The following is a 27,611-nucleotide window of genomic DNA, read 5'->3' as shown; positions in this document are numbered from 1 at the left end:
TATATATATATATATATATATATATATATATATATATATATATATATATATATATATATATATATATATATATATATATATATATATATATATATATATATATATATATATATACATACATACATACAGGAGTACATAGAAAGCAGACCAAAATATAAATATTCAAACTTATTTTATTACTTCATTTTTGAACATCTCATGGACAAGTGGTAGAAATGGATGGATGGATGTTCCTCCACGTCTACGTCCCTGCTCTTAGTATTCATAGTAGTCTCCCGATAGCCTATTTCCATTCCAGGAATGTGACAGTAGTGACACGCCCCCTAGTGGCTGTAGTCTGTCCCGCTGCTGGAGTTGGAAGTCGGGACAAGCAGACTGGCTGGAGAAATCTTCACGTGCTTTGGGCTGTGCTGATTGTTGATGTGTGTGCGTGTGTGTGTGTGTGTGCGCCGGTGTGTTTATTTCACGGTTCGTCCCTGCTCTCTTGCGCATCTCCACCATGACCAGCACGGAGAGTGTTGTGGAGCAGCCACGCGTCGACCTGGAGCTCCTCACAAACAAGAACGCACACTTGCCGGGCAAAACGACACCGAGCGGGAGCTCCGGTCGCGGCGTCTTGGTGGACGGCGACGGCCCCAAAGTGGCCGCCAACGGGGTGCACGACATCGAGGACCGCATCCTCAGGATCACCGGCTACTACGGATACAACCCGGGGTACTCCAGCCACAGGAGTGAGTATCAGCTTTCACAAACTATGTGCACAACAACACTTTTAATATAATTATTTTTCAATTAAAAAAAAGCATTGCCTTTATATTAACCTTCTCTGAAAAATAAACTCAAATACTAATGTGTCAATATAACTACACAAAATGTACAAGAGTACTTTATAAGCTATACACAACTATAAATTGATACAAGTATCCTCCATAACTCTACTATAAACGGACACCAACACAACACTAAAGTGCTACAACGGTCTACTGTACTACTGTATAGCATTGATAAGTTCATACTCCATACTATGCACTACAGATCTAGTCACCTTTCATAAGCTCACTATACACTAACACCCTATGGCAGGCCACTATTGTGCTACTTTATTGATCCATTTCTATACCATGCTATGTTGATTTTTGAAATATGTAAAGTAAGAACAAATATAAAATACAAATGTATTTCAGTTTTAGGAGTTAAATGGTGGAACAAGCTCAGTGATGAGTTGAAGACGTGTAGTTCTTTGTTAAGGTTTAAGAAAGCATTGCAAGGTGAAATAATGGAACATTATAAAATATAGCAACGATTTCTTTCATCCCATTGATTTTTTGAAAGTTGATGTTCCAGGCAATATAATTTTCAGTGAATGTACAGGATAGGCAAATATAAGCCTTGGCTTCAGTGTATTCCTTTTTTGGTCATTATTTTTATTTTTATGTGCGTATACCGTATTTCCTTGAATTGCCGCAGGGCATATAGTATGCGCCTGCCTTGAATTACTGCCGGGTCAAACTCTCTTGGCAAAATATTTAACGCATGCTTAGTATTGCCGCCTGGTCAAACTCGTGACGTCACGAGTGACACTTCCCCTGTCATCATTTTCAAAATGGAGGAGGCTGATTTCAATACCGGTAATTTGAAATTGCGTAAAGGGAAGAAGATTAAGAGTTATTCAGTAGGATTTAAGGTCCAAGCTTACATCACACTCAAATTTTTACTGCATGCCTTTGGTAAGTGCCGGAGTGAGTAGAAGTTTTAAAATAATTAGTGCATGCTTACTTTTACCGCATGCCTTTGGTAAGCGCAGGAGTGAGAAGAGGTTTTAAATTAATTAGCGCCCCGGCGGCAGTTCAAGGAAAAACGGTATGTATGATTATTAATATGTATAAACTCTGCAGTTAAATTGATCACACAAAATGGTTGATTATGTGACCGAAATGAACTCATTTAATTTATTCACACTGTATTACATTCCTGTTTATAGGTTCCGGATATGATCAGAATAAAATTAATTTTTACGAAATAGGAATCCTTAATTATAAATCGAGTATGTTCAAAGGAAGAGCATTAGGAAACTTGACAACCTTCTCAATACCTTTTTTTTTTTATTACTATGCGATTCCTCGAGATAGGAAATAACACCCTTTATTCACCCGTACATTTTTTTTTAATTCCATATAGTAATGCTGCCTTAGGCTGAGCCATCTGTGGTAACGATATTGAACAGGGTGAGATGATTTCTTTAGTGTCATCTAGTGATCAATACTACTGTAGTATTGATATGTTTAGTTCATTTAGCCATTTTATGTGTCCAAATGCTTAATTTAGGCAAACAATGTTGCAGATTATGCTTTAAAAAATATGGTGATGTGGTGAGAGAGGACTGTATACTATATTGATCCATGCATATTTCATCAGTCAGTGTACACCGCATTACAATACTACAGCATAGTGTGACTTCGATCCATTCATATCCTATCATTACACGACTATACTGGAATGTGTTACAGTGATCCTTCATATTCCTTAAATTTGTTTTCCTATACCTTAAGAATCCTCCTGCTAAAGGTCATATATGTAGGAATACTATGGTTTACGATGCTTAATACTATTTTTGAGGATCAATGTGTCCAATGTGAGGACATGCTACGGTGTAATAAGCGGAGCTATTAAATGTCAAGTGTGTATAGGCTGATGCTGCTCATATCAGTCATTGATGTCTTCCTAATGACTGTTTTACCATGCAGGTGTCATTAAAGTGATTCATTGTCCGAATGACAATGCAGGCTTTCTCTGTGATTCATGTGAACACCGCCAGCGGATTCCTGACATTGAGATACGATGCAACTTGCATGCTTTTTTTTATTTGCCAACCTTGTTTGCGGACACTGACACAGACTCCAGGATTGATTATGTGAGATGATGGTGCACATTGTTCAGAGAATGATGCTCAAAATGTTGATGTTGACTATAGGAGTAAGACTGTAACAGCAGCAGAAGCTGGACTGTACAACCAAATATCTTAGCTGGATTAAGGATTCAAGGTCTACAGACCAAGATTACGCAATGCGTTTTACCTTTCTGTGTCACCGTTGGCTGTCTTATGTGTTTATCACGTATGAGGAGATGTGGTTCGAGGAGCTGAAAGGCTTCACCCCGAATGAATTAGGCTTTACACACAAACATCTCGCCCTGACTGTTACATAAATGTGGAGCCACACATTACTTCAATAGCTCCAAATCATATATGCACTTTTTTTGGTGGAATAATACCCATTCATATGCAAAAATTTAGATTTAACATGGATTGGATGTTTCTCTTTAGCTCAATAGATATCCTAGTAGCCGACAAAGAAAGTCATTAGATTAATCATGAATGCATGCACGCACACACTTTAATTTACGGAGATATCTACACATCCAGGCTATTCACTTGAGATGGTTACTGATTAATGAAGAGCACCCAAAACTTTGGATTAGAAAAAGACACAAAAGCTCGGAAGCAATTCCAATAATGAGCCACTCATGTTTAGGTATTCAGGCAATGCAGGATTATACGTATACAAACATTACATTTTTGTAACGTAACAAAAAACGCTAGGAGGCGCATTCCTCACAGTACAGTACAGTAAACCTTCGTTTATTACTGATAATTGGTTGCGGGCCTGACCACGAAACGGGAATTATTCATTATAAATCACACATTTTCATAGCTAAGGCATAACAACCTTCTAAATGCTATTTTTTTACCATTATATCACATTTAATCTTGTTAAAGGCTAGACTGGATGCTCTTTAATCTAATATAGTAATGCAGCCTGAGGCAGAGCGAATCAGTTGCCATGATGCTTAACAGCACCCTCTAATTCAGAGGTCCCCAAACTACGGCCCGCGGGCCAAATCCGGCCCGCCAGCGTCCAAAATCCAGCATGCAGTTAGTTCCTAGTAAAAGTAAAAATACAATTATATATAAATTTTTTAATTATCCTTTTTCTTAATCTGTTCTTTCTAGCCCATCAATTAATGTTCTACTACCTGTCTATCTCGGGGTCTCCTAGCCGCTCAGGCAAATCATATTGTCGAAAAATGCCCTTTCCTATTGATAACGCAACGTCATCACGCTCTTTCACTCAATTAGTGCATGAGGGAAAATAATGGCGGAATTGTTGTGGAAACGTATAGTAGACTCCGAGTGTCGAGTTTTTAAACATCAGTGGGCATATGAATTTTTTTTTTTCCCTGGCCACATTTTTTTTAACCCAATGCGGCCCCAGGGTCAAAAAGTTTGGGGACCCCTGCTCTAATTGGTTGGGTCTCATCTAGTGGCCACTACTACTGTAGTATTGATGTTTTTAGATAATTTTGTCATTTTTATGGTTGAACGTGTTTGTTACGGTTGCGCCGCATCGCGGATGTGCGGGGAGTGTCGCCTCTCGATGCACGGGATCAAAACAAGCAGGAATGAAGGTAGGAACAGATTTTAATATAAAAATACAAAAGGAAAACTTGTACCAACGGTAAAAAATAAAAGTTTGCCAATGCACGGGAAACAAAACACAAAACGTGAGCAAAAGGCAGAGTTCAAAAAGTCCATAAAGCGCAAGCCGAGCGCGCGGAGGCTAAGCTATACTTAGCAGAGAATACAAACAGACAAAACTAACGTAACTGTTGCGTGGTGCAAACAAACTGGCGACGAGGAACTGATGTAGCAGGCGGTCTTAAATAAACCACAATAAATCAAAACAGGTGTGTTTCGGGAGTGCGTGCAGGAGGTGTAATTAAGTAGCCATGGTGACGAATGTAAACAAGGAAGTGTTCAACTGAAGGGATCGGCAGAGTCCAAACGTGATCAAAACATATCCAAAGCAAAACAATAAACAATCCGTGTAGCGGATCGTGGCAGTGTTTGTTGTAAGCCAAACAAAAGTAAACTATGCTAAAAAGAAAACTAAACCAAAAAACAGCATTGTAGTGAAGCCGCAAACTTTGAAGCGTGATGTGGCGAGTGACGACTATTCGATGCTGTTTCTATTTTACAAGTCTCTTCAAATGCAATAACCTCTGAGTGACTTTAAATAAAATTGTACAAATAGTGGCATATTAATGGAGTATTAGGTATTATACACAACACACAGCCCCTGCTTTGCATGTCATCCCACCATTGAGGAAGATGCATGATGACATGTCATCTGTGCTGTGGAGCAGGTGTGCATCATAATAGCCCCCATTCACAGTCTGTAAAAGATCATGAGTCTGGAAGCTGATGGAGTTTTTAGATTTGGGAAACATTTCTGATTTTTCGATAAGATATGCCATCTGTACAGCATCTATTCATCAAGCTAGTTTGAAGGCAACAGAAGGTATTCCTCAGGGCGCTGTACTTTCACAGCTATTAAGCATACTGCTGTTCATGAGAAGTCGCCTGCATGAATTAATTTTGTGCAGGAACCTCCTGATAAACTTTTTTTTTTTTTACATCTCTAATGATCTACTTTCAAATTGTTCACTGTCAGAATGACATTAAATCAGTTCCTATTGACAAATCACATTAATAATACACTGTGATCATCTTGCCCTGCCTTTGGCATGATGGTATATTTAGTAAGATCCTGTTGGCGTTTTGTTATTATTGCCACTTACCATCTGTGTAGAAGTAGAATTTGCCTCGGAGGGCCTTGTGCACTACATTTGGTGACAAGGTCTTGATTGTAATACATTCTGCCATAATGGTGTTGTGAGGCAAAGTCAATGCAGGTTTTAACAAGCAAGTTGCACTAAGGGAGGTAGATAATAGCCGAGTCCCAAACATGTGCAGAAGAGAAATTCAGACTAAAGGCATGTGTTCACAGTCAATGTTTTGCTCTTGCTGTTCCACACGACACTAGTGCAGCAAAAGCCTCCCAAGCCTCTCCTGAAAAATCCATTAAATTGATTTGCTTTGTATCTGGTTTTAAATAGCTAAATTAGAAAGGGAGCAACACTGTTCAAAAGGCACACTCCCTGTTGTCTACACAGGCCTAATGCAGGAGAAATGACAGGTCTGCAGCTTGGTAATGTGATTGTGTCCTGTTCACTGCTTTCACAGCAGGACCACTCCATGCACATGAAAATTACGGAGAGAAAGAACCTGTATAGTGTTTCAAAGTGCCGTTAAAGTCTATAATGTTTTTTTCTGAAGCTATTTACAAACAGTGTAAACTGCAAAACAAAATGTTCACTTTCTTCCCCAAAGATGAGGCATGTTCATGCAGTATTTTCAACCAACCGATGCCTGCTCTCTCGCAGTTATTTATAACGACTCAAGCTTCGAAGTGAATGTGAGTTTTTCCTGAATAACTCCTTGAGTGCTGCTAGCCTCCACATTCCTCTGGGAATCACTGAAAACACATTGCATTTAACGGGTGAAATGTTTCACTCAGGACCTTTAGAAATGCTGACCTGTATGTGCACCAATATGTCCAAATGTTGCTGTGCACCTCCTCAGGATCCATGTTTCCTGTCTAAAAAAACCCCCCAAAACATGTATATGATATCAGGGCACAATAGTTTTCAATGTTCTTTGTGTGCTGCCCAGAGGTGGGTAGAGTAGCCAGAAATTGTACTCAAGTAATAGTACTGTTACTTTAGAGATTTATTACTCAAGTAAAAGTAAGAAGTAGTCACCCAAATATTTACTTGAGTAAAAGTAAAAATTATGTTGTGAAAAAACTACTCAAGTACTGAGTAAGTGATGAGTAACCTGTTCGTTTAATGATTACGGCAACAAATAATGCACAAAAACATAAAAATAGCAATGAGCAAATTCACAGCCAGGAATATCTCTTAAGAAACTAAAACAATATTATATATTAAATAATAATACATCAAAATAAATAAAAAATTAAGGCAAATTGAGCCACAATAACTTAACAGCACCATAGGCTCAGTAGGCATTGATTGATTGATTGATTAATTGATTGATTGAAACTTGTATTAGTAGATTGCAGTACAGTACATATTCTGTACAATTGACCACTAAATGGTAACACCCCAATAAGTTTTTCAACATTAATCAATTACTTAATAAATGACCAAGTCGAGGTGATCTACCTCATATATACATATACATACACACATATCATATATATACATACCTTTATATATACAGTATATAATTTATATTTATTTATTTTGCCGTTTTTATTCACATGTTAAAGGTGTTTTAATGAATATACATGCATGTTTAACATATAGATTCCTATCTTTAATGAAGACAAAAATATAAGTTGGTGTATTACTTGATTCTGATGACTTTACATTGATTGGAATCAGACAGTAGTGCTGATAACGTCCCGGTTTTCAAATGGAGGAGAAAAAAAGTTACTCCTTCCTGTCTAATACATCATGAAAGTCGTTGCTTTTTGGCATCTTATTTGTCCAGCTTCCATATTCGTTTTTATACACTTTACAAGAAATACATTGGCAGCAAACTCCATAGCTTGCTAGCTTGTTTGCTCTGGCTTTCGGAGACTCTTATTTTATTAGCGCAGGCGCGATGGAGCGGCACTTTTATTGTGAAGACAGGAACTGTGCGATCAGTCTTTAGGCTTAGGACGGGAAGTACGGTTGAAATAAAAAGTGTATTTTTTCCTTTACACTTTTGATTGATTGATTGGTTGATAGATTGAAACTTTTATTAGTAGATTGCATAGTACAGTACATATTCCGTACAGTTGACCACTAAATGGTAACACCCCAGTAAGGTTTTCAACATGTCGGGTTCTACGTGTGACGGTCACCTGGCTCTGATTGATTGGTCCAACGTCACCAGTGACTGCATGTGATTGGTGAAACGCAAGCATGCGTATCCTACTTTGAATGCGTGTCTGACAAAATCAAAACAAACAAAGCGTGCATTAACGGATCAATAAAAAAAAAGTAGCGAGTAGCGACCTGATTGCAGATAAATGCAGCGGCGTAAAAGTAGCGTTTCTTCTCTATAAATATACTCAAGTAAAAGTAAAAGTATGTTGCATAAAAACTAATCTTAGAAGTACAATATATCCCAAAAGTTACTCAAGTAGATGTAACGGAGTAAATGTAGTGCGTTACTACCCACCTCTGGTGCTGCCTAACAGCACCCCTGTTAACTCCTTGAATGAAGAATACCAATACATTATTAACCTTCCTTTAATGCACTGATTCCCAACCACTGTGCTCACACAGTTCCTGGGAGAACATGCAAACTCCACACAGAAAGACCCACAGCCGAACCCAGGACCGTTTTTTTTAGAGGCACACACACTAACCCCTGGTACACCGTGCTGCCCCTTTTTCAGTTTAGTAAAGTCTAAATAAAATAAAAATTATTTTGTAAAAACAATGAAATGGTGGAACAATCCAGCAAGAGAGCCATTCACCAAAAGGTTAGTTGCTCCCGTTCCAGGTCAAAGGGGACAACAAAGTCACTAGTCAGGTTGTCAAGCTTTTCCTGCTGTAACTGTCTAAGTAGAAAGTAAAGGATTGACGAACTTTATCTTCGACTTCTGCCTCATCAATCATACACCTCCACATTGGTGACCCCAAATGTGAGCAATGTGGAGCGCAGATTGCTGCCCGCACAGAGGGTGGATACCATGGCTAAGGCTCATGGTCCTCCAATGGATGCAGCAAACGACACACCCACCCGCATCTACGGGACTAGGTATGTGGAAGTGGGTTTTGGCGGGCGATGTTTAGGATGGGATTTTGTTGTGGCCGCTGTGTCCATGCCACTCCTGGGGGCCACATTCCTCTGTGCGTCTAGATTGTTGGTGGATGTTACATACAGTATTTACTTCTGATCAGTGCTCTCTCTTTCGCGTCTTACCACTGTACGCAAGGACCAGGGGGCCGGGGTCCACTTTGTGTGGCAGGGGCACTAGCTGTTGACGACCCATATCATCTGCTTGCCAAGTTTCCAGAACTCACCCCGCCTACTTTTTCATGAGCAGTGGACAAGCATGGAGTGGAGCATCAAATTACCACACTCGTCTCCTCAGTCTATGCACGGCCCCTGGGACTTGACTCCGCCAAGCTGGCAATCGCTAAAGAGGGGTTTACCACCATGGAAAGTCTCGGCATTGTGCGTCATTCCAACAGCCCGTAGGCATCCCTTCTGCACATGGTGGCCAAGGCTGATGGAAAATGGCGTCCTTGTGACGATATTTGGCGTTTGAACAATGCCACGACCCCTGATCGGGTATCCTGTGCCACACACACAGGACTTATGTCCTTATCCGGAGGGCACCACCATCTTCTCCAAGGTGGACCTCATGTGCACCCACAGGATGTAGCTAAGACAGCTATAATCACACCCTTGGACTGTTCGAATTTCTGTGTATGTCATTTGGTTTCAAGGAGGAAGAGCAGACTTTTTAGGTTCACCTGGACGACATTCTTGTGGACAGTGCGTCGAAAGAGGAGCACCTTTGACACCTTTAACAGCTCTTTAGTAGGCTTAGAAAGCATGGCCTCATCAACATGGCAAAGTGTGAGTTTGGTTGAGCCTTCATCAAATTCCTCAGCCATCATGTCACACATCTCAGGGTTCATCCTCTTCCAGCTAGGATGGAAGCTGTCAACCTATTCCCTTGTCCACGTACTGTGAGGGCCCTTCAGGAGTTTCTGGGCATGTTGAATTTTTAAAACAGGTTTCTTGCCGGGTTAGGCAATAGTCTGACGGAGGAAGTGAATTGGTTTCCGACCACGACAGAGGTGCTTATATCAGCTAAAATTGTTTTGGCTAGCATTGTGCAATGACAATAAAGATAGAGATCATTCCGATTGCCCTTACAACAGACACCTTTGACTAACCAGTAGAAGCGGTGTGTGAGCAGTAGGTAGGTGAGGTTTGGCAGCCACTGGCCTTTTTTTAGCAGGAAGCGCCGAAATAACGAACGGCAATACAATATTTTTGGTAGGAAGTTGTTTGGACTTTTCCTTGTCTGTCGTCACTTCAGATTTTGGTTGGAGAGCTGGAAATTCACAGCCTTTGTGAACCACAAGCCACTCACTTTCACCATTGGTAAGACCTAAGAGCCATGGTCTGGTAGACTGCAGCGTCAGCTTTCTGCTGTATTGGAATACATAACAGACATCCAACACGTGACTGGCAAGGACAACTGTGTTGCTGACTGTTTTTACCGAGCAGTGGCTGGTTCTGTGCGTTTGGCAGGCTCAGGACTCCACCATTCAAACCAATCAGACAGCTCCAATAACACTGCAGCTTGAGGACGTGGTGTATGACGCTGCCAAGGCTACAGTATTGTATGATGTCTCCAGGGCCCAGCCACGCCCTATGGTGCCTGGGGGCTGGAGGCTCAACATTTTTGACATCATCCAGGGCCTCTCACAGCTGGGGCTTTGGACTGCAGTTGCTGAGTTCCTGGGAGTGAACATTCACCGCACCACCACGTAAAACACCAAGGCTTATTAGTTTCATTGAGACATGAAGGCTGCTTTTAGGGCTGGCCTCACGGGCAGCGATTGAACTGATTGCTTACCATGGGTCATGTAACGCCTTCGCTGTGCCCCCAAGGAAGATCTCTTGACCTCGTCGGTGGAGCTGGTGTATGGCCAGCCGCTACTGATTTCAGGGTTTTTTTTCCAACTGCTGCGACTCCATGGTCAGCTACGGCCCAGCAAGCTGTGTTCAGGGACACAGTGTGGATCCTTGATCCCATTCAGACTACCCGCTACTGCCTTCCACAGTTTTATATCCCCAGGACCTGCCATCAGCCAAGTATGTTTTCATCTGGCATGACAGCCATCGGACCGCACTGCAGGCCCCCTATGATGAACCTACTGCATCTGCGTGTGGTTCAGCAGCTGCACGGCCGCAGAGAGAACGGCGCTCCAGAGAGTCATAAAGACCGCCCAGAAGTTAATCGGATGCCCCCTCCCCCCCCTGGCTGACCTGTACAGCTCCCGCTGTCTCAGGAAAGCACAGAGCATCCTGAAAGACCCATTCCACCCTGGGCACAGCCACCTGGAACTGCTACCCTCAGGCAGACGCTACAGGGTGCTAAAAGCGAGCACCAATAGACTAAAAAATAGCTTTTACCCAAGAGCCATAGTAGCACTAAACAGGCACTGAGTGTCCATATGTCCATCATGTCCTCATGTGTAATGTTTAAATGTTTTTCTATTTTTTTGGTCTACAATGTGAAATAATGTTTTATGTATGTATACATAGATACATCTGTCATCTCTATCTTTTTTTTTTTTATTTATTTTTTATTTATTTATTTTTTTATTTTTATTTATACTACCATATTGTATATGCATCTTAGGAGGAGCTGCTCCAATTTCGTTGTTCTTTGAACCTGTTCATTGCAATAATGACAATAAAACTCTATTCTATTCTATTCTATTCTAACACTTTCAAATGCTGGAGGCAGGTGCTAAGAACTTTGTTGCGTAGGTGGGGAGAAAAGTGTAGCGGATGGCCATAGACCAGCTTAAGCCTTCTCATGTGGACATTGGGGTGCCAGCAAAGCTGACCAGATCCCCTCCACGAAGCCTCCTGTCAGGCTCAGCCTCGGGGCCCACCGCTGAATTTGTCCCAGGGCCTGAGTCGATCCTGGGCGAACCTGCGTTGGAGCGCAGCTGTTTTGGCCACCAAATCCGTCATGTGCGGCGTGGACTGTTCCACGTGTAGATTGCTGTGTAAAGATCTGTTAATCTTGGTGAATTCGGGTGGGGCCTGTGTAGTGATCACAATAGGTATATATCCATCCATCCATTCATTTTCTACCGCTTGTCCCTTTCGGGGTCGCAGATGTAATTATATAGAAAGCTATTCACCATGAGGGTAATATTTCTGGTTCCAGCTCAAAGGGAACAAAGAAGTCACTAGCTGTTGAGCTGTTCCTGCTGTAACTGTCTTAGTGGAAAGTAAAGGATGGATGTTCTTTATCGTCGACTCCTGCTTTGACAATCGTACAACTCCCCAGTCTTACACTTGTTTCCCTGACTACACGTCCAGTCAGTTCCTCATTCTGAAAGAATGTCAGAAGTTGGTTATTCAACAGGCTCAGGTGCATTACAGAGATCATCACAGGAAGGGGCATTGCGCTGAGTGGCAATGTTGTGCAGGACAGTACACAAAAGTATTATGTGGCATGCTCACTATGGCTCCACTCGCTAGTAATTAGGGTATGCGAAACATTTCTTTAGAACTCCATTAAATGCTGAATTGCAAATATAGTTTTGCAATTAGCATTGTTGAAGTGTACTTTGCCATATACAGTATATATATATATATATATATATATATATATATATATATATATATATATATATATATATATATATATATATATATATATATATATATATATATATATATATATTGTTAGACCTTGGCGAGAATGAGGACTCAGGTGCAGAAGGGGGACGATTGACACAGGCTTTATTTAACAGTTTTCTTTGAATTCTCTTTGAACAGGACTCAGGTGCAGGAGGGGGACGATTGACACACGCTTTATTTTACCGTTTTCTTCGAAGTCTCTTTGAACAGAGTGATTAATACAAAGCGGCTATAGAATCCATCCATTAACAAAAGACATATAGGCAGAACGCAATAAACAGAAAATCACTCCATAGGGAGGAAAAAGGCAATAGCAAAATCACACACAAATCTAATAACAAAAAGAAAAACAATCTATGATTAGCTAAAAAAGGTAAATCACTCAACGCAGTGGAGACAAGAAACTTTTAAACAGAAAGTTACGCTATAAAAAGCTGAAATAACTACAAAGTAAAGCGCTCCAAGAGGAGGAAAAGAAAAGGAACGCAAAGCACTATGAAATTTAGCACACAAAAATCTTGACCAAAAACTTTGGCAAACCAAATCACTCTTTCTCAGAGGAAACAGAGAAATCAATAAATAAGGCAAGGCAATACTTAGCAAAACTTGGTTCAAGGCTGTGGATAAGGCTATGGACAAAGCTGGAGGCACATAGCGAGACGATATACTCTGGCACAAGACAAGAGGAGGACGAGACCTTTATACACATGAGGGAGGGTGACACAGGTGGGCACAATCAGACAATCAGGAGAGACGTCAGACCAGTGAAACAGGAGGAAGGGCAAATGACCTGAAACAAGAGGGAGGGTTAACCTTTCAAAATAAAACAGGAAATGACAAGACCACATGAATCCTCACAAGACTTCACCCAGGTGTGACATATATATATATATATATATATATATATATATATATATATATATATATATGGAGTTTGCATGTTCTCCCTGTGAATGCGTGGGTTCCCTCCGGGTACTCCGGCTTCCTCCCACCTCCAAAAACATGCACCTGGGGATAGGTTGATTGGCAACACTAAAATTGGCCCTAGTGTGTGAATGTGAGTGTGAATGTTGTCTGTCTATCTGTGTTGGCCCTGCGATTAGGTGGCGACTTGTCCAGGGTGTACGCCGCCTTCCGCCCGATTGTAGCTGAGATAGGCGCCAGCGCCCCCCGCGATCCCACAAGGGAATAAGCGGTAGCAAATGGATGGATGGATGTATATATATATGCATGTATATATATAAATATATATATATATATGTGTGTGTGTGTGTATGTATATATATATGTGTATATATATATATATATATATATATCCATCCATCCATTTTCTACCGCTTATTCCCTTTATGGGGTCGCGGGGGGGCGCTGGCGCCTATCTCAGCTACAATCGGGCGGAAGGCGGGGTACACCCTGGACAAGTCGCCAACTCATCGCAGGGCCAACACAGATTGACAGACAACATTCACACTCACATTCACACACTAGGGCCAATTTAGTGTTGCCAATCAACCTATCCCCAGGTGCATGTCTTTGTGCTGTTTTGTTTGGAGTTCAGTATAGATTGTTATCCGCAACTGAGCGCGCCCTTTGTTTTCCCTTTTTGTATTATAGTGTGTAAATAAATTAATCATGTACTCACATTCACGCCTGGCTCATTCCAAATATTCTCTGCATCGATTGCGGATAACAATCTATACTGAACTCCAAACAAAACAGCACAATGGCATGACTAAATACAAATAAACAAAACATACTATCAATGGTACAAAACGAACCAAACGCCTGCACAGAGGCATAAATATAAACAAGATCTTACGTGGCGTGGTCAAATCAATAATCAGCGTGGCAAGGCAAGGTAGGTGTGTGGTCATCAGGGTTCGATACAAAGTCTGGTAGGTAAAGCAAGTACACCAGCAAGCAGCGAGTAGTAGAGCATAGTTCCCAGGACGAGGACAGAAACAGAATGGTATAAATAAGGACTGTGATGATGATTACTAACAGGTGTGAGGCTGAGGACAGGGGCATGACTTGGAGACCAGGTGGAAACTAATGAGTAACTATGGAAACAAGCAAAACCAGGAAGTGCAAAACGAGAAACAAGAGTCCAAAAACAAAATACTCCATGATCAAACATAAACCCAGATTAACAGGCATGACAATATATATACATATAAATTTCTGCTGGGCAAGTATGCCTGACGCGCCTCCTACAGCGCCTTGGGTCAGCTACAGGGTCATCAGCAGGGGACCACCGCTCATTGGAGTTTCGCTCTCTTTAACCCTGGAACGCCTCCTGGTGGCGGAGCGGTGGCAGGGAGATGTACCCGCCAACCCCTGCAGCTGACCCATCTTATTGTCTCGACCCCCAGTGCTTATCCCTCCTCAGCCACAACCAGAAACTTCCCTTTTCTGCTTCCTCAGGAAGGGCCTTTGTTTCCCTTTGGAGTTTAGCCCCTGTGGATCCCACATCTCGGAGCAGCCTTAGGAGTTGGCTAATCTGTCCAACCCGTTGGCTGTTGAGGATGGAATCTCGCACATCTTCAGTGGCCACATAACCCTTTGGTACAATGTGAAGTTGTAGCACTACAATTTGTACGTTCCGGGGAGCTGGCTCTTGTTGATACTCGCTAGGCCTTCTGAGAGTTGTTTCCGTGCTGCCTTGCTTGCATGCTTGTCCGACAGGTCCACATTGTACTGCCTCCCCAGGCTTTGGATGGAGTGGTTGACCTGTAGTGGGATTTGCTCACCTCCTGCAACAAAGATGGTTTTGTCGTTCCTGGTGCCTTTGCACAAGGAGTGGCTTCGTGACTTGGAGTGTTTTATCTTCATCCGTGCCCATGTCACTCGCTCATCCAGCCTCTTCAGACACCTTCTCATGCATGAAGCTGTTTGCAGTACCACAGTGACATCGTCCATGTAGCTTCGGAGTGGTGGAAGCCTCTGCCCTGTCTGCAGCCTCATTCCTCCTACAGTCTGACGGGCTCCGCGGAGGATGATTTCAAAAGCTGCGACAAAGAGGACTGGGGAGATGGAACACCCCATGGCTATGCCTATTTCCAGACGCTGCCATCCTGTTGTAAAATCCTGGAGGCTGAAACACATCTGGAAGTCCCTGAAGTAGCTGGTTACCTGGTTGATGATGGAAACAGGGACGTGGAAGAATTCCAATGCAAACTGGATGAGTTTGAGGGACAGAACCATAAGCGTTGGCAAGGTCAAGCCACACCACGTGAAGGTCGCTCTTCTCCTGCTTGGCCCTCTGTATCTGTGCCCAAATCATTGAAGAATGCTCCACGCATCCTGAAAAACGTGGTACTCCTGCTTTCTGGCAGCTGGTGTCAATATAGCCATTCTCTGTGAGATAAGAGGTTAGTCTCTTGGCCATGACTGCAAAGAAGATCTTTCCCTCGACATTCAACAGAGCAATGCTCCTGAATTGATTGATGTTATGGGACTTCTGTTCCTTTGGAATGAACACCGCCACAGCTCTGTGCCATTCCGACGGAATGAGTAGATTCTTCCATGCTGTGCTCATTAGCTTTCACAAGCATTTCAGCACTTGGGGGCAGTTCTTCTATAGCTTGTAGGGGATTCCGTTAGGCCCAGGAGCTGATGCTGACCTCCCTTTCTTGACCACTGCTCTTACCTCGCTCAGTCGAGGAGGGAAGCTGTCAAATTGCGTGGTTGGAGGTGGAGGAGGAGGGACGTATCCTGGTGAACCTAACAGATCGTTCCTCTTTGAGTCGCTGTATTGGCCCCTGATGTACTGCTCAAGCTCCTCCTTGGTGGCTTCCAGTTACCGTTTCTTTTCTCCTCCAGAAGCTGACGGGCGTGCTTGAAAGGATTCTTCATGAAACTAGCCCTTTCTTTCTCCTTTCTTTTTTCCTTGCGTCTGCGAATACGCTCTGCTCTTTGCATGCTGCCCAGCTTCTGTCTGACCTCGTCCCATAACACCTTCAGGCCTTCTTTCTCCTCTGCAGTTGCTTTCCTCCATCACCTGCAGAGCTAGCGCCGATCTTGCACCAGGGCGTCAATCTCAGCCTCCATCCTGCCCTTTCTTGGGGGGAGATTGTGCTGCATCTTGGTGAGGCTACCGGATCTAGCTTTGAACTCCTCGTACAGCATGTCCCCAAGAAGGTTGAGTTTCTTGTCCACTTTACCACGTAGTGCGTTCTCCAGCAGTAGACTGAGGTCTGAGTGTAGTTACTGCCATATCATCAGATCACTTGTCCTAGGCCACTTGATGGTGCCCTTCCTTCCTGGTTCCTTCTTTTCTGTTTGCTGGGTGACTGGCAGGTCTGTCTTCAGCATGCACACATGCCATATATATATATATATATATATATATATATATATATATATATATATATATATATATATATATATATATACACATATATATATAGATATATATCTATCTATATATATATATATATCTATCTATATATATACATATATATATATATATATATACACACATATATATACATATATATATATATATACATATATATATATATATATATATATATATATATATATATATATATATCCATCCATCCATTTTCTACCGCTTATTCCCTTTTGGGGTTGCGGGTGGCGCTGGCGCCTATCTCAGCTACAATCGGGCGGAAGGCGGGGTACACCCTGGACAAGTCGCCAACTCATCGCAGGGCCAACACAGATAGACACACACTATTCATACTCACATTCACACACTAGGGCCAATTTAGTGTTGCTAATCAACCCATCCCCAGGTGCATGTCTTTGGAGGTGGGAGGAAGCCAGAGTACCCGGAGGGAACCCACGCATTCACAGGGAGGACATGCAAACGTCACACAGAAAGATCCCGAGCACGGGATTGAACCCTGACTACTCAGAACCTTTGTATTGTGAGGAAGACGCACTAATCCCTCTGCCACCGTGAAGCCCATATATATATATATATATATATATATATATATATGTGTGTACCGTATTTTTCTGACTAAAAGTCACAGTTTTTTTCATAGTTTCATAGTGCGACATATACTCCGGAGCAACTTATACGTGAAATTATTAACACATTACCCTAAAATATCAAATAATAATATTTAGGGCTGCAACTAACGATTAATTTGATAATCGACTAACCTGTCTATTATTACTTCGATTAATTGATTAATAATCGAATAAAAGTGACAAACTAAATTTCTATCCTTTCCAATACTTTATTTAAAAAACAGCATACCGGCACCATGTCCTTTCGACTTGCCCAAAAAATAAGGCAAGTGTTACAAAAAAGTTTTTTTTTTTTTTTAATAAAGTGCACCATAAAGTGCTTAGGGGAATTTCAAACCTGGCTCTTACCTATTCAAACCATTCTGCAATGTTGGATGCTGAATGTGTTTCCTCTAGGGGCATGGTCGTAAGGCAGATTGACTTCATGTTCCATTCCTCTCCAATGTAGTGGCATGTATTGCCAAGGTAGGCTACACTTGTCCACACATCAGTAGTGAGAGCAATTTTGCTCTGAGTGGCTCTTATGTCAGTCTACACAACTTGGAATTTCTGCTCGTACTTCCTCTCCATCAGTTTGGTAAAATGGGTCCTCGAGGTAAGAGTGTAACCAGGGTTGAGGACTTGAATCATTTGTCTAAAACCTTCATCCTCCACCATTGATAGTGGCCTCATGTCAGTTACCAACATATTCAGGATAGCATCAGTCAATGCAGCCACTTGCTGTGGTGTGCACACCTTCCTTTGTACCAAGTCTCTAATGCTGGCGTGTTTCTTTCTGAAATGAGAGAAACCACATTATGAACATACATAGTAGCATCATTTATATGTAACTCAATACATACCCAGTCGATTTACTAATAATTTCTGACGTAAAAGACAAATACGCCACCACATAAAAAAAAAAGCTAAATTAAATAAATGTACATTGGGGTTGCAGCATACAACAATAACAACACAGAAATGTAACTCATAGGATCAGAATTGGATCAGATATGGTACACGTTTCTGTTGTGACTAATAAAGGATTCATTTAAGGCCAGCTGTGAATAATAGCATGAAATATTCCAGCACTTTTTTAACATTTAGTTATACTAAAGCGTCACTCAAATATAAATATATTTATATAGCTTTATCGGGCCCGGCTACATCGATCCATTATGAAACCAACCTGAGATATTTCTGTCTGTTACGTTTATTTCCGAATTGGTAACCGTGCGTTTTCGCTCTCAAAACGGAGTCAAATGTGCCGTAGACACATTATCAGTCCCGCGTTGCAACAAAGACATAATGGTAACGTTACACACAAAAAAGCTGAATTTATGAATGCCTGTTGCCACTCATAACAACACAGAAAATGAAGACGTCACACTCTCCAAAACGTTCCTAACACTCTGAAAGTCATTACACAACAGTTGCTGCTGCGCTTCCTCACGTGAGCTGCACATGACACATCATTGGCTGGCTTACCACCTCATGAGACGTAGCCTCAGCGCCGCCCTGGCCCTGTTTTGTACTGTTTTTGTACTTATTTGATTATTGTTTCTCAGCTGTTTGTAAATGTTGCAGTCTATAAATAAAGGTTTAGGGGAAAGAAAAAATAATAATAATAAAAAAAGAGCCTCAGCGCATGCGCATTGCATACATCCAGCGAATCGATGACTAAATTAATCGGCAACTATTTTTATAATCAATTTTCATCGATTTAATGGATTAGTTATTGCAGCCCTATTATTATTTATCTCATTTGCGGAAGAGACGAACAAAATGTCAGCAATCGTCACACACGTCAGCAATCGTCACATATACATCAACCAATAAGAATTCGGTGGGGGACGTTCGTGGCAGAAGTGCATTGTGGGTCATGGAATGCTAACTGCTATATGCTATATGTCAGTGGTTCTCAACCTTTTTTCAGTGATGTACCACCTGTGAACATTTTTTTAACTCATGTACCCCCTAATCAGAGCAAAGTATTTTTGGTTTAAAAAAAGAGATAAAAAGTAAAATACAGCACTATGTCATCAGTTTCTGATTTATTAAATTGTATAACAGTGCAAAATATTGCTCATTTGTAGTGGACTTTCTTGAACTATTTGGAAAAAAGATACAAAAATAAATAAAAACTTGTTTAAAAATTAAACAATGATTCAATTATAAATAAAGATTTCTACACATAGAAGTAATCATCGACTTAAAGTGCCCTCTTTGGGGATTGTAATAGAGATCCATCTGGATTCATCAACTTCATTCTAAACATTGCTTCACAAAAAAAGAAACCTTTAACATCAATATTTATGTAACATGTCCACAAAAAATCTAGCTGTCAACACTGAATATTGCATTGTTGCATTTCTTTTCACAGTTCTTTTTGACGGACATTTTTGTGAGAAACCTGAGCTTGTGCTTCATTGAGGATCTTTGTCAGTCTTGGTGATATTGTGGACGCCTTCCGCATTGTGCCTTGAGATGACCTGAATTCATTTAGTCTCCTCTTAAAAAAATCAAGTGGCTTACCGACATGGCAAGCGTGTCTTGTCTGGAGATGCCGCTGAAGATGTGCGGGCTTCATGCCGCTGTTAGCTAACATTTCTCCACAGAAAAAACACAATACCTTGGGGGGTTACAACTCGAAGCCGTAAATCCCATTAACACATATTCTTCGGAATACTGTCTGAATTGTGCCGGCTCTGGTTTGGCCTTATTTGGCACATGTTCCTCCTCGTTTTCAGGTGCATTACTGCTACGCTTTAACCACGCCTCCATTGTTTTCTCCATCGATAGTTGATTGACAGTTGGTGCCGTGCGGCACCGCCAGGTAGGATTAAACCATCATGGCATGGGGGGAAAGTCTGAGTTTATGGTAATTAATGGAATAGCTTAGTACTTGATTTGATGTTCAGTTTATGAACTTACATTCATACTTTGTTGAAGTATTATTGAATAAATACATTTATAAAGTATTTTTGAATTTTTGCTATTTTTATAAAATTAAAAAAAAATGTCACGTACCCCCTGGGACACCTTCAAGTACCCCCAGGGGTACGCGTACCCCATTTGAGAAACACTGCTATATGTTACTGCCTTTGCTATTAAAATGGATCATTTCATCGTTGGCGGTAACTTGGAAAAACTGAGAAGGGCTGAACAAAAATGGCACCGAAAAGGAAATCATGTACTGCAGATTACAAGCTGGACGTAGTGAAATATGCAGCAGAAAACGACAAGAGGAAGCGGCGCATACCTTTGGAGTTGGCAGAGTTGTTTAGAACCAACATCAAGGAAGAAGATTTCATCGGATTTATCGATTAGGAGTGACAGATTGTTTGGTAAACGTATAGCATGTTCTATATGTTATAGTTATTTGAATGACTCTGACCATAATATGTTACGTTAACATACCAGGCACCTTCTCAGTTGGTTATTTATGCATCATACAAACAAAAAACATAACATTAAAAAAAAAACTTAGAATTGACAGATAGATCTGAAGTTGATGTAGACTCGAGAGATTTAAGCGTTAAATAAATAATGTATGTATGCCCTGGCACACCATTATCATTATTTCATGAACGAAGCAAAACATTTTTTACACTTTAATGCTGAAATAAATACACCTACAACGTATTAAATACAAATACAGAAAAAACTACCAGCAGCGGTAAAGTTTAGATCCATGAAGGAAAGAAGAAAGTGAATGAATGGTTATAACTGAATACATTTTCATATGCATAAAAATGTGTTTTCTTTTGTATTATTTTTTTATGAATTAAGTAACGTTTATGACAAACTTCCTAAACACAATATAGAATGTGAGATATAACAGGATAATGCATTCAAGTATTATTTGTTTTCAAAACGCTAACAAAAAAGTGGGACCCCATTCTTATGACTTGATGGGGTCCCTGGGCATTTGCTCACAGCCAGGTCAAATTTTGCATTGCTATATGTGTTTACATAGTATGTCTAAATTAACTGAACAAGCTTAACCCAAGCACAGGCACATAAACAGTGGGTTGAGAAAGACGGGACATTTGCATTTGTAATAATTTTAGTTGTCAGTTACTGTTTTTTTTTTTTGGTTGCTCATTAGTAACATTCTTCAAGCTCTTTATTTGTGTTTAAAAATAAATAAAAGTACGAGTGATATTAAGTTCATATGGACAGTATATGTTGATGGAAATGCACTTTTGCAGAGAGACACTGAATGTCTAAACTCAGTAAATAAATATTAATCTAAGTATGAATTGTGTTTGTTTTTGTACTTTGTTGTTAATGGACATAATTCAGCTGAAGGTCCAATCAAAAATGTCCCTGTTTTAATTGTCACTGTGGATTGTAGCTGAGATAGGCGCCAGCGCCCCCCGTGACCCCAAAAGGGAATAAGCGGTAGAAAATGGATGGATGGATGGATAATTTTGACATGCAGTGTCCATGATGTTTTAGCTTTCACCACTAGGCGTCCTCATCTTCCATAGTTTCAAAAGCTAAGCATGCGTAGACACATCTGGCAGTGGTACCCAGGTGAGTGTGTCTACAATAGTCATTATTTTAAAACAATTATTAGTACTCTATCTTTTCAAGATGTTTATTGATATATTTCAGACAACAGAGAGGCTATCAAGACAGAAAAAGCCTTGTAGGACAGATGGGTGTTGGTAAATCTAAATGACAAAAGGACTGAAATGACTGAGTGCGTCAGTAGATGGGAGTGTAGCTGTTGCTATGACTGTAGAGAGGGTGGATGCTTTATTATTTGCTGCTTTGATCTCTGGTGCATCCGCATCATCATCATCATTATCATCACTATTACCTGATGTCCACTTGGTTGTGCCCAGAAAGGTTATACAAAGTCATAAAGGATGGTGAGTTATAGATTCAACATTGTGGGATTTATGCAGGGCTCCATTAGAAACTTCAAAGTGAGTGATATGTTTCAAGATGACGTGAAACAATTTGTGCTGACATGGATTAATTAGGATTAATCAAGATTAAATACAATATCTAATAATCTATATTAATAGTGTTTCATTGCATGAGCATAGATAATCACGAAAAAAGGGAAGGTTTGAACTGGACGGCTTTAACATCACAAAAATACTTCTGTTTTCTTAAACAAACATTTATTGATGTCATGTGTTGTGATCGTGTTTTGTTTAGTTATGTTCTGTTTGGTTAAAACTCCATTAGTTCCAGTTTTTGCGCATCCTTGTTTGTTTTGTATCCATGACGACCATTCATTTCACCTGTCTCACGTGTTGGACTCATGCACTTTTTTTCAATCATCACATGACTATTTCAGCCTGTAGTTGCCAGGTAGTCGGCGTGGCGTCATCACTCGTTCTATGCTCATTCCATGCCATGCTAGTTCCATGCTCGTTCCATGCTTTTCCAAGTAAGTTTTTGTTTATTCATGTCACGTTTAGCGAGTCTTCTGTTTCTTGCTCATTGTCTACGTCAGGGGTAGGGAACCTGTGTCTCTTCTGATGACTGCATATGGCTCTCAGATAAATCTTAGCTGTTATTGCTTAACACGGTAAGTAATTAATAATTCCTCTGGCAATCACAGTGTTAAAAATAACACGTATCAACCCGACTACAAAGTTGTCAGCAAAACCATGCAGCACCAGAAGTCGCATTAATGGTAAGAAGTATTTTATGTATTTTTGGTTAGCTTCAGAATAACACTGTTATTAAAAATAATATGAAACTTATTATACGCTAAAAATGTTGGTCTGACTTAAAAATTCACCGATTTAATTGTATTCAGTATAAAAAATATTATACTGCTCTCACGGAAATACATTTTTAAAATATTTGGCTTTCACGGCTCTCTCAGCCAAAAAGGTTCCCGACCCCTGATCTACGTTAAGTGTAAGTTTTGTTCCTTAGCAAAGTTTTTTTTGTCTCCGCCTTGTGTGCACCTTTTGTTTACACTTTTTATAGTAATAATTACATCTTTATTTACCTTCACGCCACGTCTGGTCCAGTTCTGGTGCATTTCGGGAAAACAATCCACGCAGTAAACTGCCTCAAAGTCCACAGTTTGACAATTGACATTCATGTGGACGTGTAGTGTTATTTGTGTGCTATTTTGGCCTGAAAATACTTCAGTGAAAAGAAAACTACATCCTGCATAATACTTTATTAACTGCTTAGCCGACTTTTCTTGTACTAATTTCCCATTTAGTGGGTCAAAGTGCGGTTAATCGTCTTCCATATTGAATTTTTTGAGTCTGCAGCCTGTCACTACCAGATCGACTGCCCATTTGTGTATATGCGTCGTTAACGCAACTCTGACAAAATGCTCGAAATGCGATGCCCGAAATGTCATTCTGAGCTGCAGATGGGATAATTGCGTTTAAATTACCAATGTCAATCAATTAATATTTTAATCAGATTAATTACACTTTTGAATTTTGATTTACTGCAATTATCCATCCATTTTCTACCGCTTGTCCCGTTCGGAGCCACGGGGGTGCTGGAGCCTATCTCCGCTACAATCGGGCGGAAGGCGGGGTACGCCCTGGACAAGTCAACACCTCATCGCAGGGCCTTAGTGCAATTAATTTCTGTGAATTCATTGCTTGTATAATTAAAATTAAAAAAAAGAATGACCCGTAATGTCATGACTGGACAGGTTTGGACCATGTTTTCTTATGGTCCTGTATTTTGTTTTGTTTCCTGTCCAGCGCTCCTATTTTGGTTTCCATTTCCTGACTGCCTCTTTTAGCCACAATTCTCTAGTCTGGGTGCTGGCTTCCTCACCTGTCGCTGATTGGCATTAGTGCTAGAGGTGTTTGCGTTCTGTGCACTCCCGAGCTTCACCTTTTCTGCTAATAAATTATATAATCTGCACTAGGACAGGCGATATGGACTAAAACTGATATTCTGATCATTTTCGGCCGATTGCGATAAATGATATATATATATATATCAGTATTTTAAACAAAATGTGCAAAGTGCTTAATGTTGCTTTTATGTTTTATGGCTAGATAGCTTTGACTCGCTCACTACAGTGAAGGCCGCTGGCTCTTCAGTTTGAAACTACCCTTCAGCTACCAAGCTGGTGCACTTGGTTGGTCCACAGGCTATGTGGAGACGCACTTTCAAGCCAATGAGAGGAGCTATTACTGGCTTCTGTGCTGTCACCAACAGACCTAAACAACATAAACAGATGAGATTAGTGATAAAGTCATTACAAGGGGGGTTATAGGTTCTCAAGCAAATTGGTATATGTTTAAATAAAACTGTAGTCACTCACAAATAGCCAAATGCAGTCGGCGACCAAAGCATTGGATCATTTAGGAGTCGAGAAGTTGGTACCGTAGCCGCCATATTCTTTTAAAAAGTCTGTGGTGTTGCGTTGTTGTGCGTCAGAGAAGCCCACGTAAAAACACAATGGGCAAGTTTGAGCCAATGATAATGCCCTGTATTGTGCCCGTCAGGTGCGGAGAGAAGCAAATGGCGGCATTGTCTCAAATATATATCTTTTTCTAAAATACAGGTATAACTCGTGCAGGTTAGGGCCACCCAGCCCTAACCTGCACGCCATCTCCTGTCTCTGCATAGTAGGGGCAACAACGCCACACCAGAATGTAAAACCTATATTTTGACACACATGCCGTTTTATTGTCAGAATGTCACACTCAAACATTTTTAAAATGTTTTTCTTGAATGCACTTTAAACTTTGTAACAGTACTATGTAAGGTTATTTTGACGCAACATTTGCCCCTAAGCACAACGGACGGAGTCCCCTCGCTCATCTTTGCTCCGACTCTGTTTTGCCCTCATCACTGCAATTAGCGCTTCCCTTCAGGTGATTATCAACCAGGTTAAAGGGGTTTTGCACTTTTTGGGGGAATTTTGCATATAATTCACAACCCCTATGAGAGTCTGAGAAGACAAAAAGTTTTTGGGGTTTTTTTGCATTGTACTAATCGGCTCATGGCTAGGTGGCTAGCAATGCAGCCAATGGGAGCAATCCATTCTGCGTCTAAATCGCGTTGAAAATGCATCCAGAAACAGCCAACAATACTTAATTTACGTTCCTTAATCTGTATAAAAACCAAACTGTAGCAACATTGATATTGTAAGAGCGACCACTGAAGAACTATTTTTCTCGCGTAGTAACACATCCTCTTGCTACGGCATAAGCCATAAGCAAGCTACTGCATCAGCAGCCGAATAGCTTTTGAGTTTCTAATGCACAACACAATTGCCAGCGTTTTCTTTTACCATCTTTAGAATCCTACCAAAAACAAAAAAAACATGTGTTTTCTTTTCTCTCATAATGAATGTGAATGATAAGCAACATTCCAAAAAAAGGCCAGTTTCCCTCTATTGCAAAGGTTAAGTAGAATATTTATAGAGTATTATTTACCATTTATTATAGCCAGCACACAAAACATATTTAATCAAATTAATATTGATTATGAATTAGTCCATATCAAAGTGGGAATTTTGACAGCCTTAAAAAAATATGGATTTTTAAAAAGCAACCACCTTGCCAACTTACAGTCCCCTTGAATCATTTGGAGTGCAGTTCTTGTTCTGGAGGCATCGGTCTCAATCTGCAACGATTAGCATCCTGGGCTTTGCTGACTGAATGCTTTTCCCCGTCCCTCTCTGTCTAGCTTTTGTCTCCACTCATCAGCAGGTCTATTTTTAAGTGACCCTCATCTCACGGGATCCATCCTCCTATCCTCCGCTTACACCAGAACAAACACTATAGCTTCAGCCGTGCATTTCGTCTTGTGCCACAATACTTGGCTGAAGTATTGTGGTCTGCTTAGCACATTTTACCCTGTGTGAGTGAGATCATAGGAGATTTAATGGATGTGTCATCGCTAAAAACAATAACACAAGGATCACTACAAAGAATGTTGGATGCTGTGAGCACTTTGCTGCAATGCCAGAACTTAGCTGATGGCAGACGCAGGATTGTAATAATAACCGACATCCTGAAGAAACAAAACAAAAACAAATATTAATCTCCAGCAGTATTCTCATCAAGTAAAATTATAGAGGGCTTGTTTACTCAATTGCTTTCTGCAGAAGTAGAATTGCAAAATATTGATTTCAGCGGTGTCAATGTGAGAAGGCTGTGTGATGGTATATAGTAATAATGTGACGCTGATATATGTGCAATATGATTGACCGTCCATTTACCAGTAGTCTTCAGGCAGATAAACCACAGTCAGAAATAGTATGCCGCGGGGGTTTTCCTTGACATGGAAACACATGAGTCACAAGGATGAATCACATGACCCAAACTGACCTGTTTCAGGTCTCTCACTGAAGCGGTTTTGTTTAATTGTGGTGGAAATTTTGACTGTAAACATTAAGTGTCATGCAAAGACACTACTCTGTTCAAATTTCCTACCACTAATTTACAAGAGTCAACTATTTTCATTCAAAGCATAACATCATTAGTCTATCTGTATTCCTGTAAATGCCTGTCTAAATTTTGGTTACATCTACCAGCTTTGAGGGTAGTTATTTTTCCAAATGTAAATAAAAAAAAGTTGCAATATTTTAAGGCATGTATATATATATATGTGTGTGTGTGTGTGTGTGCGTGTGTGTGTGTGTGTGTGTGTGTGTGTGTGTGTGTGTGCACATATATAAATATATATATATAAATATATATATATATATATATATACATATATGTATATATATGTATATATCTGCAATGAGGTGGCGACTTGTCCAGGGTGTACCCCGCCTTCCGCCCGATTGTAGCTGCGATAGGCACCAGCGCCCCCCGTGACCCCAAAGGGAATACGCGGTAGAAAATGGATGGATGTATATATGTATATATACGTATATGTGTATATATGTGTGTATATATATATATATATATATATATATATATATATATATACGATTTGCGTTTATACCAAAATGTTATAATTTGGTTTCATCTGACCACATGACATTCTCCCAATCCTCTGCTGTATTATCCATGTATCCATTTTGGTAAAAACTCAACTCGTCGTGTTTGGAGGAAGAAGAATACTGAGCTGCATGCCAAGAACACCAAACCTACTGTGAAGCATGGGGGTGGAAACATCATGCTTTGGGGCTGTTTTTCTGCTAAGGGGATAGGACGATTGATCCGTGATAAGGAAAGAATGAATGGGGCCATGTATCGTGAGATTTTGAACCAAAACCTCCTTCCATTAGGAAGGAGGTTTGAATGGTTGACCAAATACTTATTTTCCACCATAATTTACAAATAAATTCTTTAAAATTCCTACAATGTGAATTCCTGGA

General features: G+C 40.5%; 1 protein-coding gene across 2 annotated transcripts in view; it reads left to right on the top strand.

The window, feature by feature from the left end:
• Positions 1 to 381: 381 nt before the first annotated feature.
• slc35f4 (solute carrier family 35 member F4) overlaps positions 382 to 27,611 on the top strand; it is a 49,784-nt gene continuing 22,554 nt past the window's right edge. The window contains exon 1 of one of the 2 annotated variants that reach the window (XM_061895313.1): positions 382 to 731. In XM_061895313.1, coding sequence (XP_061751297.1) covers positions 500 to 731 — 232 coding nt within the window. In that variant the 5' untranslated portion in view covers positions 382 to 499. The remainder of the gene's footprint in view (positions 732 to 27,611) is intronic. The other variant, XM_061895311.1, reaches the window with a different exon arrangement.

This window comes from Nerophis ophidion, linkage group LG03, assembly GCF_033978795.1.
Source record: "Nerophis ophidion isolate RoL-2023_Sa linkage group LG03, RoL_Noph_v1.0, whole genome shotgun sequence".
NCBI lineage: Eukaryota > Metazoa > Chordata > Actinopteri > Syngnathiformes > Syngnathidae > Nerophis > Nerophis ophidion.
The sequence above is the reverse complement of the archived record's forward strand: the minus strand, read 5'-3'. Positions and strand labels throughout refer to the sequence as shown.